This window comes from Phalacrocorax carbo, chromosome 2 (genome assembly GCF_963921805.1).
Source record: "Phalacrocorax carbo chromosome 2, bPhaCar2.1, whole genome shotgun sequence".
NCBI classification, from domain to species: Eukaryota; Metazoa; Chordata; class Aves; order Suliformes; family Phalacrocoracidae; genus Phalacrocorax; species Phalacrocorax carbo.
In genome coordinates this window covers 123,582,367-123,597,270 of record NC_087514.1, presented here as the reverse complement: position 1 = coordinate 123,597,270, position 14,904 = coordinate 123,582,367, and the positions used below count along the sequence as shown (strand labels likewise).

Here is a 14,904-nt window from a genome sequence, read left to right as displayed (position 1 = left end):
GAAAGCATACTACCCTCTTGCTCAAAAGGTCGTTGGTATTTTAGCATTATGCTGATGGTGGTATCATGATCCTTTTCTTAGTATCAGAATCATGAAATATTCAGAAGGTATTGCTCATCTCTGCCTAAAGCTCCAAGGCATCATGAGTGTTGATGGGTTGGAATAGGAGCTCTTTGCATGTTATCCAAAATGTTTATTATAGCAAAGGTTGACATGCCAGAATTGGCCAACTGGCATGAAAAAAACCATTTCACTTCTTGGGAAAGTGCTATCACTTTGCTGCCTTTTAGAAACTATAGTTGTTTTCTGAATTACAAGTGGTTTGCATAAAGGACATAAATTGCTGTGCTCTTTATCACTGCTTACTGTATGACAAATATACAGTCCAATTTTTCAAGTGCGGTGTCTTGAAAATGAATGTGTATTTGAAGTGAAAACCATTTCAGTACTTGAGCATCCTCCCTCTGGAACAGGCTGGATAATAACATGTTCATCACCTTGGGTTATTTTAATATTTCCTGAAGCCTACACAAGATGCTTTCTATTTTCTTGTCAAAACATACTGAAATGAAAATTATTTTTAATAAAGTACAGTAATCACAGTGTGATCACCAAGTGCATCTTCTCTTGTCAGACTGTTTCTTCCTACTCGTGAATATTTGCACTTACTTAATGTTATGATTGCTGAGCAATCCAGCGTTGGGAGGAAGAGAATGGAATATTTCATTTCTGACAAAGATCACTGGGTGATACAGAACATCCTCCTTTGCCTCTTAGAATAGTATTGTTGTTTAAACCTAATGCTGGAACAGTTGACTGCTGAAGGACTTCATTTTTTTCCTCCAGTTTTTATTGCTCTCTTCCATAGGTACCGTACACTGAAAGCAGAGCTCCCATTGATATTCTGATTTTTTCCATGTCTGTCCATAAATGCCTGCAGGAGTGCCATGCCAGATACCATGCCTGGAAGGTGCTTAGCATGACAACGGTAACACTCTCTTCTAAGTAGTCCATAGGAATGCTGGAGTTAGTCTCATAGCTTCTTAGCTTATATGCTCTTTTGGTGAGCAGCTGGTGGATAACCTGCTTAGCTTTGGCTAAACTGAGGTCCAGTATTTAAAAGAGAAAATTTCTTGTCTATACAGGCGCTGGGAGCTTTTGGAGATAACGCTGAATGATTTTTTTCTAAACCGTTTCTGTACACCAGGTTTTTTACTCAAGTCACTCAGCTCTAAAATAAGTGATGGTCAAATCTCAAGAGATTGGGTTTCATATCTTACCCAAACATTATCCAAGCTAAGTAAAGCTCTGGAGTCTGCATAACTGAGCATGAAACCTCGGAAGAACAGACTTTCTCATGAGAGTGTCAGTGTTCCCTGCCGGCTGGAAATACCAAGAAAATAGTCTTTCTTGTGGTATTTTGGAACTTCAGCATCTGCACATCGCTGTGATTAGAGAGGAAAGCAAATACGAAAAATAATTGTTTAAAAAGTGAACCCTTTTTCAGTTTTGGGTGTGAGGTTCCTTTCTAGTTCCTTTCTATCTTTTCAGTCACTTTGTATCTGAAAGTAGGAGGTCTTAATCTGAAGCTGCAAGTTCTGACTATTTTGTTCTGGCTATTGCAAAATATTATCCCTTGTGAGTTGTGGAGTATTTCTTCAGTCAAGGGGAAAAACTGCTATTGTATCCTTCCCTCCCCTCTATGTAAATACGTAACCAAGCACTGCTCTTGGAGTACTTGTTTTTTTAGGAGAACATTCTGCTTTCTTCAGTCACTGCTTCAAGTGTGAAATTTAGCTCAGCTGCAGAGCCACAATGAATGTCTTATGCTAAACGGGTCTAGTAAAAATAATCTTAATGATCACATTATATAACTAACACACCAATAAGAAATGTTGTGGTGCTAAGTAATTGTAATATGAAATGGTATGTTGGTTTATATGGAAAATGTAGATGTGAGCTAGCCCTGTGTTTAAAAATAGAATTAAGCTTCAGTTCGGATTTTGACAATCATCAATGGGACTTGCAGAGAGAGTAACTTCAAAAGTTAAAGATGGAAGAGTGTGTTTATCTCTTGTCCTTCTGCCACTGCAAGATTTACAATATGTTCTCTTCTTTATTCAGTCCATATTTAGTAACTCGAGCAATGAGTTTTCCATCATTGGCTTTGTATGATTATTCCACATTCACACTGTTAGCAGAATACCAGGAAATATTTCTCAACTTCCCTCTCGGTTTATTTTCACCAACGTTTTCGTACTTTGACAAGTCCCCACCAAGTCCTACATCTCACTGTTTATGCTGGTCACATGCTGCAATTTGATTGCCCATAGGTACCCACTCGCATCTCGGTTCACTTTCAAGGCCCCAAAAGCTTGGCGTACTGTTAGGGGTAATCAAATAAAAGTTCTGCCATTTGCAAAATCTGAATTTTTATAGCTATATTTGTGCTCTTTCCAGAATTTTCTCCAGTTTGTCAGTCTTTGTGGTTCTGAATTGCCAGGAATGCAGTGTAAATGTTGAGGGAAGGTGGTCAAGGGCAATATCATTTTCTTGATAGGTATATTTGCTAAATTTGTACTGCTCACCCTTCTCCCCCTTGCTGTTGATATTGCAGCCATATTTCACAAAGAGCTTTTGTCAGTTTTGAGGTCTGCTTCTGTTTGTTCAGGGAGTATGTTTTTGGAAGGATTACCTTCCAGAAAAATACACATACATATGCATATACATATCGTTATTTATTTATTGTATAACTACTTCTTTCCCACATACCAACATTTTATAGGTTTCTTTGTAGTGTAACCTTTAGTTATTGGAGACTGCAGAAATGTTTCCATTTAGTAACATTTTAAAATATAAGAAAAGATCATGATGAGTTCCATACTTCGGTTTTGCATGTAAATATTATCAATTAGTTGTGCAATTAATAATAACCTGTATTCATATACACTCTGTTTAAATCAAAGTAATTGAATGTTCAAATTAAGAATGTGTTTGCAAACAGATGTCTAAAAATGGTTTGTTAGTTACCTACAGTTCTGTTTTTCTCCACTTCTGTTGTTATAAAGGGGATTCAAATAATGCAGGAAGCAAAAGAAATCACTGCAGGAACATAATCAAAGTGACAGTTTTGTGCCGTATTTCCATATCAAGCTAAAACGAACAAAAAAATTCAGCTGTATATGCATACTTAACAATGTAGGTGTGTCTCTGGGGAGTGATCTGAAATGAAGGGACCATCTTTTCTTTCTCGCATTTAAGACTCTCCATTTCCAATTATTTTTCTAACTATATATTAGCTGTTTTAATTAAAAGGTGATGATTCACCACTTTCTAGCCTCCAAGAACATATTTGTAAAGTAGAGGTTTAAAAATAGTGATAATGTAGAATATTTTGCTATTACTCTGAGCATTTGGAGCTGTAGGAATATTTTAGCAGAATTTGAACAATGAAAGAAAAAGCTGTTTTGAGTAATTTTCTGTTCAAGGGTGATTCAACCTCTTTGCTTGCTAACCTTAATTTTCCAAGGCTTATAAGACTTTAATTTGATTCTTTATCTGAGCGTAAAACAATGTCTGAAAATTGCATAGTAAATTACTGGATAAACACTTTTTTCTGGACTACCTGATTGTCAGAACGAATACTGGCTTTTAAGAGACACTCTAAATAAGTGCTGGGAAAAAGTGAACTTTACAACTGAAATTGACTTAGGTTCTCATGAAATCCAAGTGGTTTCATCTAAGCGTGAAGGAGAAATGCCCCCTGATTATTATATAGTTCCTTAATTGTGTATATATGTAGGTGTTTGTGTAAAAACTTTGTGCTGGTGTGTTCAAATATATACATCTGTGTATACAGATATGTGTGGTGGTGTCATCATAAAGCTAAAAAAATAATATTTGTGAAAAATGTATTTTAGTTCATGGTTTCCCAGTTCAACAGGTAGTTTTGACTGTTGCCTCTTCCCTGGGATGGTATCCCTCTCCTTCATCACAGCCTCTTTTGGGTGATTTTAAATTTCCAAACTCAGAGCATAGTTAACAAAAACACTAATGAAAAAGAGCAAGCACTGCCTTAAAACTACTTTATCCTTCTTTTTGTCCGAACAGCCTACAACTTGTGAAGACTCAGCATGAATAATATGCTCAGTCTTGTCTGTTGTGGATTTCAGATCTGATATATTGAATTCTAGATGGCCAGAAACATGGACTGGGAATTTGCTTACATTAAGAAGATGTTGTGTCTCAGTGGGAAGCAGACTTCCAAGTGGTCTGGTGGATCAGACCTAGAAAAACAGTTTTAGATATAACAGAATTGTTGTAATTACACATAAGTAAATCGAGGTTTATAATTAAAAATAAAATTATCTTAATTATGTAATTTTGTGCAAAATTTACACAAATTTTATGTTGCCAAAAACAGTTGACATACTAAAGTTAAACACCTCAAGGTAGGAGAATGGCAGAGCTTTGCTGTAGCTTCCCTCAGACTCCCCAGTCAGTCACCGAGTACAGAGAGACCCGCAGGCATTAAGGTTGCGTGGGATGGCCGTCAGTCAGCATTTCCTGCCTGTCAGGCTGGATGTGTTCTGTCAGTACAAAGATGTTACCTTACAGAAACAAAGCAATAAAACTTCTGATGAAGTGAGTTTGTTGACATCTATAGAACCAGAATTGCTCCCCAGGATGAATGAGCTCCCCATCAGTATGTTTAAGTTTGTTTGTTTAAATAACAAGGTCAGTTACCTGGGCACATTAGTTGAACTAAGGTACAGACTCAAGGCCAGTCTCCTGGCTGGGTGCATCAGCTGTCCTGTCTCCTATCTTGGGGGTGGGGGTGGGTGTTGCAAAATGCAGAGTATGAGTTGACTTGAATTCAAGTGGTTTAAAGCAGCACCTGCTCAGAGGTCAGGTGTGATGTTTGGCCTTGTGGCAGGGTGAAGCTGAGAGTTCACCAGCCCCAGCTTATCCTCCCTCGTTCATCATGGCTTCTCCTTTCTCAGCCCCTTGCCAGAGGTTGCTGCCTTTGCAGAGCTCCAGCTCAGCAGCATGCCAAGGCTCTGCTTCTTGCTTCTGGGGAAGAATACTTCTGCTGTTTGTTTTCTTCTTTTATTTTCACCTGGGTCATCAGGACAGAGCTGGGATGGGTGCGGAGCTGTGGCTGGCTGCATGGTTGCCCTTTCATGCCCCTTGGTGGTAAGGGGGCCATGGGTGGGCTGGTTCAGGGGGCAGTGCCAGCAGGAGGGTGGGAGCTGCTGCAAGGACCAGGAGTGTGCGGTCGGGGCAGGAAGGTGGGCAGAGCCAGGTTGGCACGGGTGTGGATTAGTTCAGGAGCCGTGACGGCTCCCTTTCCGATGGCATCATCAGTAACATCTGCTGACGGAGAGTCTTCCATGCAAAAAAGCACCGTGATGTGCTAGCTCTAAGTACTAATTGGGAGACCAAACTTCCAGGATACCCTGAAACCTCTGTTCCCATTTGCTTCCAGTAACTAATGCCACTTTCGGCAGCAGCAGAGGAGCTGCCTTAGTCCTCCGGAAAGGCAGCCAGGCCCTTGCTTCCGTCACTATGCGAGTGGAGCTCCCCAGAGGCAGACTGTGAATTCCACGTACATCAGTGGGAGCTCACCTTTGCTGTGTGCCACCGCTCCAGCACTTTGCGATAATTGTGGGAACCGCAAGTGGCAGGCAGTCCCTTAAATTATTTGGCATTACCCTTAAGTACTCGATCAGTCAGGGCAATTCAGAGTTTGATGTCTAAGAGCTCTACACACCTGCAATTACTTAAATCCACAAAATTGCACCCATAGGTATTTGCAGGCACAAAAATGTTGGCATAAAATTAGAGGCCATTTCCTAAAACCTGTGCCTAAATTTTGATGATATACTATATGAGGGGTTGTTATTTTGAAATGGATATGCGGAAAGGAATTGAAAATCTCCAGGCATCCCATCTGTGTTTAAAGTAACAACAATAACAAAACTTTAAATTAGCATAGGAGATTTAAGACATTTCAGGAAAACATTGATTAAATCTGCCAATGAAATGAATGTGTTTGGCGAGTGACCTAATTAGTGTATACTTGGTTCTTTTTCACTGCACTGTTTACCACTAATTGCTGTTCTGCTGGTCTTCTCCTGACAAGTAAGAAAAAACAAGGATGAGGGATTTGTTGAGGAAATAGTGACATTCAGTTTTAATTCATTTGAACCTGCTGCCAAGCTTAATTATGGAACTGAGAAACTGAGACCGGGAGGCCCCCAGCCATTTAGGTTATAGGAGACGGAGATGTTTAGTGTCTGCCAGTGTATTCGGGTAGCACTTATTGCAGCTAGCTATAAACTTGCACTTGCTGATGCTTAGCTGTTTTCTTTCCCCCACAGGTACAAAAGCACTGATTTTATTCCTTAAATTTAATTATTTAGCTCGAATGGCGTCAGGCCAAAACAAAATTACAGGTATTTAATTTCTTAGAGGAAAGGTTTAAAAATTAATCTAGACAGTCTTGTCTTGGGTTTGTGTGTGTGTGTGTGTTTCCATGTACAAACTAGTAATACATCATTCTGCAAAAAACCTTGGGATACTGGAATACTTGTGGCATTGGAGTACTGAAGTCACCCTCAGTGTAAATGCACTTGAGCTGAGGGACTCACGTTACTGATAAATTCCCATCTCTCGAAACAGCAGCAGAAGATAACGCAGCTTTCCCCATTTGCATTTGGAGCCCTTAAAGGAAAAGGGCAGGATACTTTACGAAAAATGGGGACATAGTTTTGGTTTTGGTTTCCTGTGGTGGTGATGGATTCTTGTGAGCAGAGTCTGAAGGTCCTGGTTTAGAATCTGAGTGCACTTTTCACTATGTTCTGCATAAAAACTGGGATGGGGCGTGGGGGGGGGAGGAGAATTATAATCCATTGACCAGAATGTTTACGAGGGAGTGCGCACACACCAAAAAAAAGAGAGGAAGGAAAAAAAAAAAAAGCTGTGGAATTTGAGGCTAGCAGAGGGTGGGGCTGGTGGGGCTTGCACTTGTTTTTAAGAGAGGAAAAAGAAATGCAGACGTTTTCTTAGAGCAGCAGTGTCCGATTGGCAGACCCTGGTCTGAATCCCTCCCGGGGGATGCTTCCAGCCAGCCTGCTGCATTTTCCTAGGAGGAGCCAGGGAATAGTTATCTGAGCAGGGATGGGTGCCTGAGCAGCCAAACCCGCCCCGGGGTTTTACCTGCCAGGAGCAGCCACAGCAGTCCAGCAGGGCTGGAGGGGAGCACAGCCTACGCCCCTTCCAGCCACAGCCTGGGCAGGAGGGAAGGGCTCTTGGCACAGGGAGTTTGGGGATTCATTAATGCTATGGGGAGAGCTGGCGGGGATGTTCCAAGCCCCAGCTTTGGCTTCTGTGGGGACTAAACTTGATCTACTCTGGAAAGTATATAAAACAAAACAAAAAACCCCCAAACAAACAAAAACTCCCAAAACCCAAACAAAAAAGCCAGCTTGACTTTGTTAGTGCTGGAGACCCAAAAAATGAAGTGAGATTATAAACAAATGAAATATGTTAGTGTAGGTCACCAACATAGGCTATAAACATCTGCATGGAAGAACGTAAACTGTACTAAAGGGCAGCATGCCTGGTTTTCTGTTATATAGCATTGCAGGGTTCTTGTAAGGATACTTGAATGCTGAAACAGCCTGGGAACTTGGCTTCCCTTGCGGCAGATTGATGTTCTTTGGACGGGTTTTCAGCCATGGAGTGATTTTGTCCTAATGTTCTGTGTGTGGTGGAGAGATGTGTCGGGAGTGGGGAGGGCCAGAAAAAAGATATTTGGAATGAAAATGAACTTGAGGAAAGGAAAAAGAGCAGCTTTGCTGTGAGGCTGGGAGTAGTAATACTAGAATGCATAATGAGCAGCTGAAGTTGCAAGGCTTTTTTGTCTCGAGACTCTCACTGGATCTCTGATATGGTTATGTAGCCCCTTGTGCCCACTGAATAAATGCTTAGAAGATATTCATGGGTTTAGATATTATGGACTGATGGTAATCTTCAATAATTCACTATGTTAGCTATACCTGATCTCTGTAATACACCAGAATATTCTCACACGTTCCAGTTTATATTTACAAGCAATACTAACTTCGATGTGAATACTTACTGTGCTGTCTAGAAAGTTGTATTAAAAATTGTGTCCCTTCTGTTACTGTATACATGAATCCTGCACTGTACACTAATGATAAATATAAAAATCTAACTCTATTATCTGTTTTTAATGCCAATATTAAAACTTATTTTTGCACTTCCACCTGCTGGTTTGTGGGCATGAATATGGTGAGAAATAAAAAGAAATTTAATCTCCTGAGAACAGCACCTTGCTATCCTAAAAAATAATTTGCTCTGTGTTTGATCCAAGCCATCCCATGACTTCCCAAGGCATTTCTGGTTTCCCACTTGGCAGCTCTGGCTTCTTGTCAGGATCTCTCATGTAGCAAGACGGGAGCTGCATCTAATTGTGTCTCCTCCTTCCTCCCAGAAGCTGCTCTCCCAAAGGGCAAAGGCATTGGAGAAATCCAGGGAGGACTCTTGCTCTCTTGTAGCATGTTTTTTGGTTCAAAGCAGCATCAGCTTCACTGCTGCTCTACCGTGAAGAGAGAGCTTGGATAACACTACGAATATGATGTAGAACAAGCTGATTTAAAAATGGTATGCTTGGTAGCAATAAAAAGGGAAAATCGAATGGGGGAATCTGAGCAGATAAAACGTGCCTCCCACCTCCCCAAGTTGACCAAACTCCAGTGCACTGCTTCATAGTGGTGTTTGTTAGATCTGCTGTCCCAGTGTACAGTTGTTCTATGGTTTCCATCAGTTTTTCACCCCAAAATTCACCCAAAACAAAACAAACAAACAAAAAAAACCCAAAACACACCACCCAGAAAACTGAGGGAAGAAAAGAACAGACTGGTTCAGATCTTGACTTTGTTACCAAAATAGTGTTTTTTATACTCTTTAAGTGAGCAGTTCCTTTAACAATTTTGGCTGATTCTTTTTTCTTATTTCTTTTTCATTTTCTTAAAACTGTGCAAATGAGGTGTAAGCCAAGAAAACAAGAAAGTCCATGTGCACAAAATTCTTTCATCATTGGACTAAACCCTGCATTGAGTAATGCATACATACCAAAAAGAAAAATAGAGTTGTTTATAACTTGGGGAGCAAGGTGATCAGAAGCACACACTTATAGCTAGATTTGGTGCAGAAAGAAAGGCAATAAGGCCTCCCAGGAGCAGGAAAAAAGTCTGGCAAAAGAAATAAAAATTGATACGGCAGGAAAGCATATCTGTGGTTGCCTCCTGTATGGTGTGTATTGACCTAGTAAATGGAGATGTCTGCAGAGGAGCTGCTATGCTATAAATATGCTTGTGCTAATATTATTAGAGCTTTCAGGCAGTTCAGTTTCATCCGTATGGCTTCCCAGGGAGATGCCAAGGAGGTGGCCCCTGGCCACAGCTTGTCTGAGCAGCACGTGCCTACCTGCACTGTAATTGCTTAATAAGATATAGGCTGGGGTTTTCCCTGGATGGATTGTGAAATGCATGCAGCTGCCTAAATAGGTGCTTGGCAAGATTTTAAAATCTTCCTAACTCAGTTGAAATCTTTATGAGCAAGGTATTTGAATCCTGTTGAAGATCAGAGACAGGTCAGTGCTTAGAAGTTGTGAAAAGTCCATTCCTTGTCCTCTTTGCCCTCCTTTGTATCTTTAGGAAAATAAAAATACTTCCAGAGTCGTCGATATCCATTAGGGGTTTAACAGCAGTGGTCTTGCTTGAACATACCCATCTTGCTAGGTAAAGGAAGAAAAAATGGAGAGGGAAGAAGAGAAGATAGGAAGTGGCTTGGCTGATTAATAAATTAAACTAATGCAAATACTGGGAGTAGGAAAACCTCACTAAGCTGCTCTTCAGCTGATACCCTGAAGCAGTTCCTGGTAGGGACCTGGCCCTTGTACCAGCAGAGAGGGCTATGAGAGGGATGTGCTTTAACCAGGCTGTGACTTTATCACCTTACCGTCTTCTAGAGCTATCTGGCGGTCACTTGTAGAGGGCAGGTTGTGATTTCTCTCTTAATTTCTCCCACCTGCTTGAAGGCTGTGCTCTCTGCCCCTACACAGATGGCCCCAGCCTGCTGCAGAGACCCATTACTTTTCTCTTCTGAAGCTTAATCCTCTTATGGGTTTAAGGGACAGGGAAAGGGTGTGGTTTTCTCATGCAACCAGCTATTGGAAGCTGTAGCTTTGTATCCTAGGGAGGACCATACTGCTGCCTGTTCTTATGGAAGAGATGGGGCAGGATTCTAGAGCACCAGAGCCATACGAGCGTGTGCGTTCCCACGCCAAGGACCTTTTATCTGTTAAGGCAGGTAAAGGGCTGCCTTCTCTCCCTCTCTAGTGCATACCTTCCTGTGCTTCAAAGCTTCATGTCATTGCATTTCCTTAAACCCCACTAGGTTCAGGAGGAAAAGTGTGGGAAATAGAGGTGTGATGGCTGGTGGTGGTGGCAGTGCTACTGGAAGACTATTGAGACAACGTGAGAGAACGGAAAGGATTTCCTTTTTTGTAAAAATAAAGTCTTTATCTATGCACATACACATGGATAATAATGAAAATGTCTGTTTATCTCTTTATTTTTCAGGTTACGGTTTTGTAGATTTTGACAGTCCGGCAGCAGCACAGAAAGCAGTAGCATCTCTCAAAGCAAATGGCGTGCAGGCGCAGATGGCAAAGGTAAGAGCAGCTATGTTACTGCAGGATTAGCTGAGCTGCTGGGTTAAGTTTCCAAGAGTTTGTTTTGCTGCTGTTTTTCTTAAGGTTTTGGATTGCTTATTCCAATTTTTTTTGTTTTCACCCTTTGGCTTCAGCACCTTATTCAGCCTATGATTTGTCTGTGTTCTTGAGAGCTGTGTCTCATGCAGTGGGTTCTGCTCTGATACTCCCTCTGTCCCTCCCTTTGGAGAGGGTTGTAAGATGGAGAGTCCTGGAGTTGGAAATGCTTTTGTGCTGACTGCAGTTGTGGAAGAGTTGCCTTTTCTTTGCCTTGGAGTTGTCTTCAATTGGTTCTTTTCCCTCAGAATAGTTATTATTTTCTGACATGCCTGGTGGGCTTCTCTGAAGGAGTGATTGACTGAACATAAGGAAAGTTTGTTTGATCTGCCTCGATTTGGCTTCTCCTGTCTTTTTATTTTGAGGACGTAAATGGAGGTGCAGCAGGTTGCTGAAAGAATAGTTGCTGGAGGTTGTCTCGAGATGACTGGTGTCTGTTGCTTAGAGAGGCTGCAGGGGCCATACTGTACATCGTGTAGCAAGCAGTGAGCTCAGATACCCTGGTCCTGAAATTGTCCTTTGTCCCCAAGCAAACAGGCTGATGGGGAGATGGGGGTTATAGTAAATGACCGTCATGTGCTCTGGCTTTTGCCTTTCTGAAGGAATAATCATGTGTCTTTGGGCTCTAGACTGTGTCGGCCAGCAAAAATAGCTGTTGCTTTGTACTTTAAAAACGCCTTGCCCTAGAATCACAAAAAGCCCGTAACATTACCTGATTTAGTCTCTGTAGAAATGGTGCCAGCCTAGAATCTCACACAGTAAAAACAAACAGGTAATTACAAAAACAGAGGCAAATCAACTAATAAACTGTTGCCACATTTGGAGAATCCTATTTAAAGGAACACTGGTGATTTTATACCTTTCTTTTTCAATATCATACTTAAAACTTTTTTTTTTTTTTAATAAAAAATCCTTGGTGGTAAATGTGGTTCTTTTGCCTTCTACTGAATTACACTCACTGTGCCTTGAAGTAACTGGATGTCGTCCATGTATTTCTGTTTAACGGTGCCCCACAATGCAAGCTATGCTGTTTTATTGGCTCTTAGTTTTTATTGACACATGGCGGTAAAAAATATTTGCTTCAAATGGGTAAAAGATGGCAAGCTGAAGAATGTGAACATCTACTAAGGACTGTGCTATTTTATTTCTCAGATTTACTGCATCTCCTTGTTAAAATACAGGCAATTTGACACATTAGTCAAGCTGTGAAAAAGAAACCGAAGACAGGAGGTATGTTTTGTCCTGCTGGTTGATATCAAATAGCCATTTCTGGGGAGGAGTAAATCTCTAACTACATAAATCTGTAAAGTTGTAGATGTAAAATTAGAGATTTAAAGACAAGCTTGAAAGATAAATCTATATTTGGTATTCTCACGATTCAGAACAATGAACAATTTCAGCACTTGCATGCTTGGAAATACCAAAAGAGAAGGTGAATTAAAATACTGTGTTGGATTGCCCAGTGTTTTGGGGTCTAAAAACAAAGTCTGGTGCTTTCAGTGTGGGAAGGGCTGTACCAACCACTGAGGTTTGTTTTCTGAGCTATCTGTGGTGGGAGTAGTTTTTTGCCCTACATGACTTTGAGGTGACTGGTGTGTACACATTTGTTTGCATAAGGCTGACTGTATTTTTATTGTTTAGCCATGGTGCCTGGAATCCCAGATAGGTTCTTTTTAGTTTCTTTGATAGTTCAAGATAAATATACAACTAACTTTTCCTATCTGTGAAAAAAATCAAAGTATTAGGAAAATGGGGATTCAAAGGAATTTGAGACGACTACACAAAGTACCTCACATTGCTGAGAAGGCAGGAGCCTGGGAAAGCAAATCTATCTGGAGCAACATGTTAATTCTTGCACATGTTGGAAGCCAAGTTGCATAACAGGACTGAAAGACAACGTTACCTGCCAGTGTCTTAATTAACAGTGAGAGCTCAGAAGAGATTTGAAGAAAGAGGCAGAAGAATTTACCTACCACTTCTGGAAGTTTATCCAGAGCAGTTTTGTTTCGAGGACCGCTTTAACTAGCAGTAATGGTGGCTATCAAATGAAATCAAAGAAAAAAGAATAACTGTGAAGAAATTACTTAAACCTTTTGCATGCCATACCTTTAAAAAATACAGTCAGTGTCCTGTATCTTTTGTTCTACATTTCAAAGCAGTAAAACTGCCCTGTGTAGAGGCCCAGGAGAAAACTATAACCAGTTTCAGCAAATGTCAAAAATCTCAGTCCAGTTGTGGATGCTTTTGAATAAAGGTGAAAGAGACGTCGGCCAGCTTTTGCTATGTGCTGGCCTTCTCCAGTAGCGAGAGGAAGTATGCTGAAGTGTCGGTATAGTCTGTGATGTTTTCCTGGAGAGAAATCTTGCTCGGAAAGAGTAGTTCTTTCTCAGTTTTAACACAATATAATTTTTCTCATAGAAATCCAGGAATCTTCTTTGAAAAACAGAAAGCAGAAGTGAACCCCTACCCGTGTTGGCTAGCAGAAGTATCTTGTGGATACTTGAGTAAAATATACTCATTTTATCAATGCTTAAATACAGCCACCTCCCTCATTTTTATAGCATTTGGATACCTTTTTGGCTGATTTTGTTTCAGAGTGCTGCTCTGAAAGAAGGTTCAACTCTGGTGGATCAATGCTCCGAGTCCCATCACTGTTGGAAAACCTGTTCTGTTGAGACTAATACACCCCATATTAGGGAAATACACGCTGTATGCAGGGAAAAGCATCATTAAAAATCTCTGAATTTTTCCTTTTGTTCTCTTGGACGCTGCTCAGCCTGGTGTAAAGCAGTCAGGAGAGGAATCAGCTGAGGGAGAGGAACAGCAGTATTATGTCTGCAGCAGTAGTGGTGGCAGCTGGGAGGTGAGATCTCATGGGCCCACAGACAGCTGCCCACTTGGTGGGACAAGGACCCTCATAGCCTCCCACCCATGTGAGACCTGCACGAGGCTCTTACATATGCGTGTGTTGTCACCTTGCCTCTTTAGCATTTCCCTCACACAGGTGCCCAAAGCAGAAGTCTTTGACAACTCTCACTGTCTTAGGTCCAACGAATTTCACCTAAGTTGTCCATAATTTTCAAAAGTGCTTATTAACAATTCCATTTATTGAGAAGAATTAATGCTATGGAGCCGCTGAGTGATGGTTTCTCGGTTGGCCTGGTTTGTTTTACTATGTGCTTCCTGCTTGCCTTTGGAAATAACTTGGACACACAGATTCATCTGTAGTGTCTGCTTCTCCAGGCTCATAGAGTCTGGGTGGGTTTTTGTTTCTTTTTGCTACTAAAAATGGCACAACTGGTATGCCACTGGATAATCTCACAGGAATTATTGATTTGTTTGTCTCTGTGCTAGGGACTACACAAACACAACACAGAAAAGACAATCCTTATGTGCATGGTTTATATATCAGTTTGGTTTTTTCCATCTACTCCTTTCCTGCATTTTCTAGAAAAATGTTATAGACAGGACATGGAAAATTAATAAGGAGAATCTTAGTAATATGGGAATTGGCTCAGACAAGTAGGCAAGGAAGGTAGTACACGTGAAAAACGTATCAATGTTCTAATAAAATCTGTAGCCACAAGCCACATCTATTCTTGGCATTTGCAATAGTCCTTCACCCAGAATTACGTATTCATGAACACACTTCTTAATCTGCTTTATATGTAAGCTTTTAATGATGCCAAGGAGTCTAAATCACCTGAAGAATCAATAGAAGTCTGTTGTCTAAATGAATTTGAGTGTCTGAACTTGGATCAGCCTGAAGTTGGTGGACTGTGCAGTCAGTCACAGACATTTTGGGGTCCTTTCTACTACCGTTTACTTCCAGTTCTAGTGTGTTGTAAGATTGTGTAAAGTGGAAGTTCAGACTTAAGTAGGTTCTTGCAGAGAGTATATACTAGCTTCTTTAATATCCAGCAGCCCATCATAAGTGTTGAAACAAACACATTCAACAAGGAGGTGTTTTCAATCCTGCTGTTATTCCAAGTGCATTTATAAGGATTAAAAAAAGTATTTGATAATGCATGTTTTCTCTGGGT

At 40.8% G+C, this 14,904-nt stretch overlaps 1 protein-coding gene across 12 annotated transcripts in view; it reads left to right on the top strand.

Annotated features, from left to right (window-relative positions):
• RBMS3 (RNA binding motif single stranded interacting protein 3) overlaps window positions 1–14,904 on the top strand; it is a 724,789-nt gene that overhangs the window by 449,981 nt on the left and 259,904 nt on the right. For all 12 annotated transcript variants that reach the window (XM_064444222.1, XM_064444223.1, XM_064444221.1 and 9 more), the window contains one exon: window positions 10,674–10,765. In XM_064444222.1, the coding sequence (XP_064300292.1) occupies window positions 10,674–10,765 (92 nt within the window). The remainder of the gene's footprint in view (window positions 1–10,673; window positions 10,766–14,904) is intronic.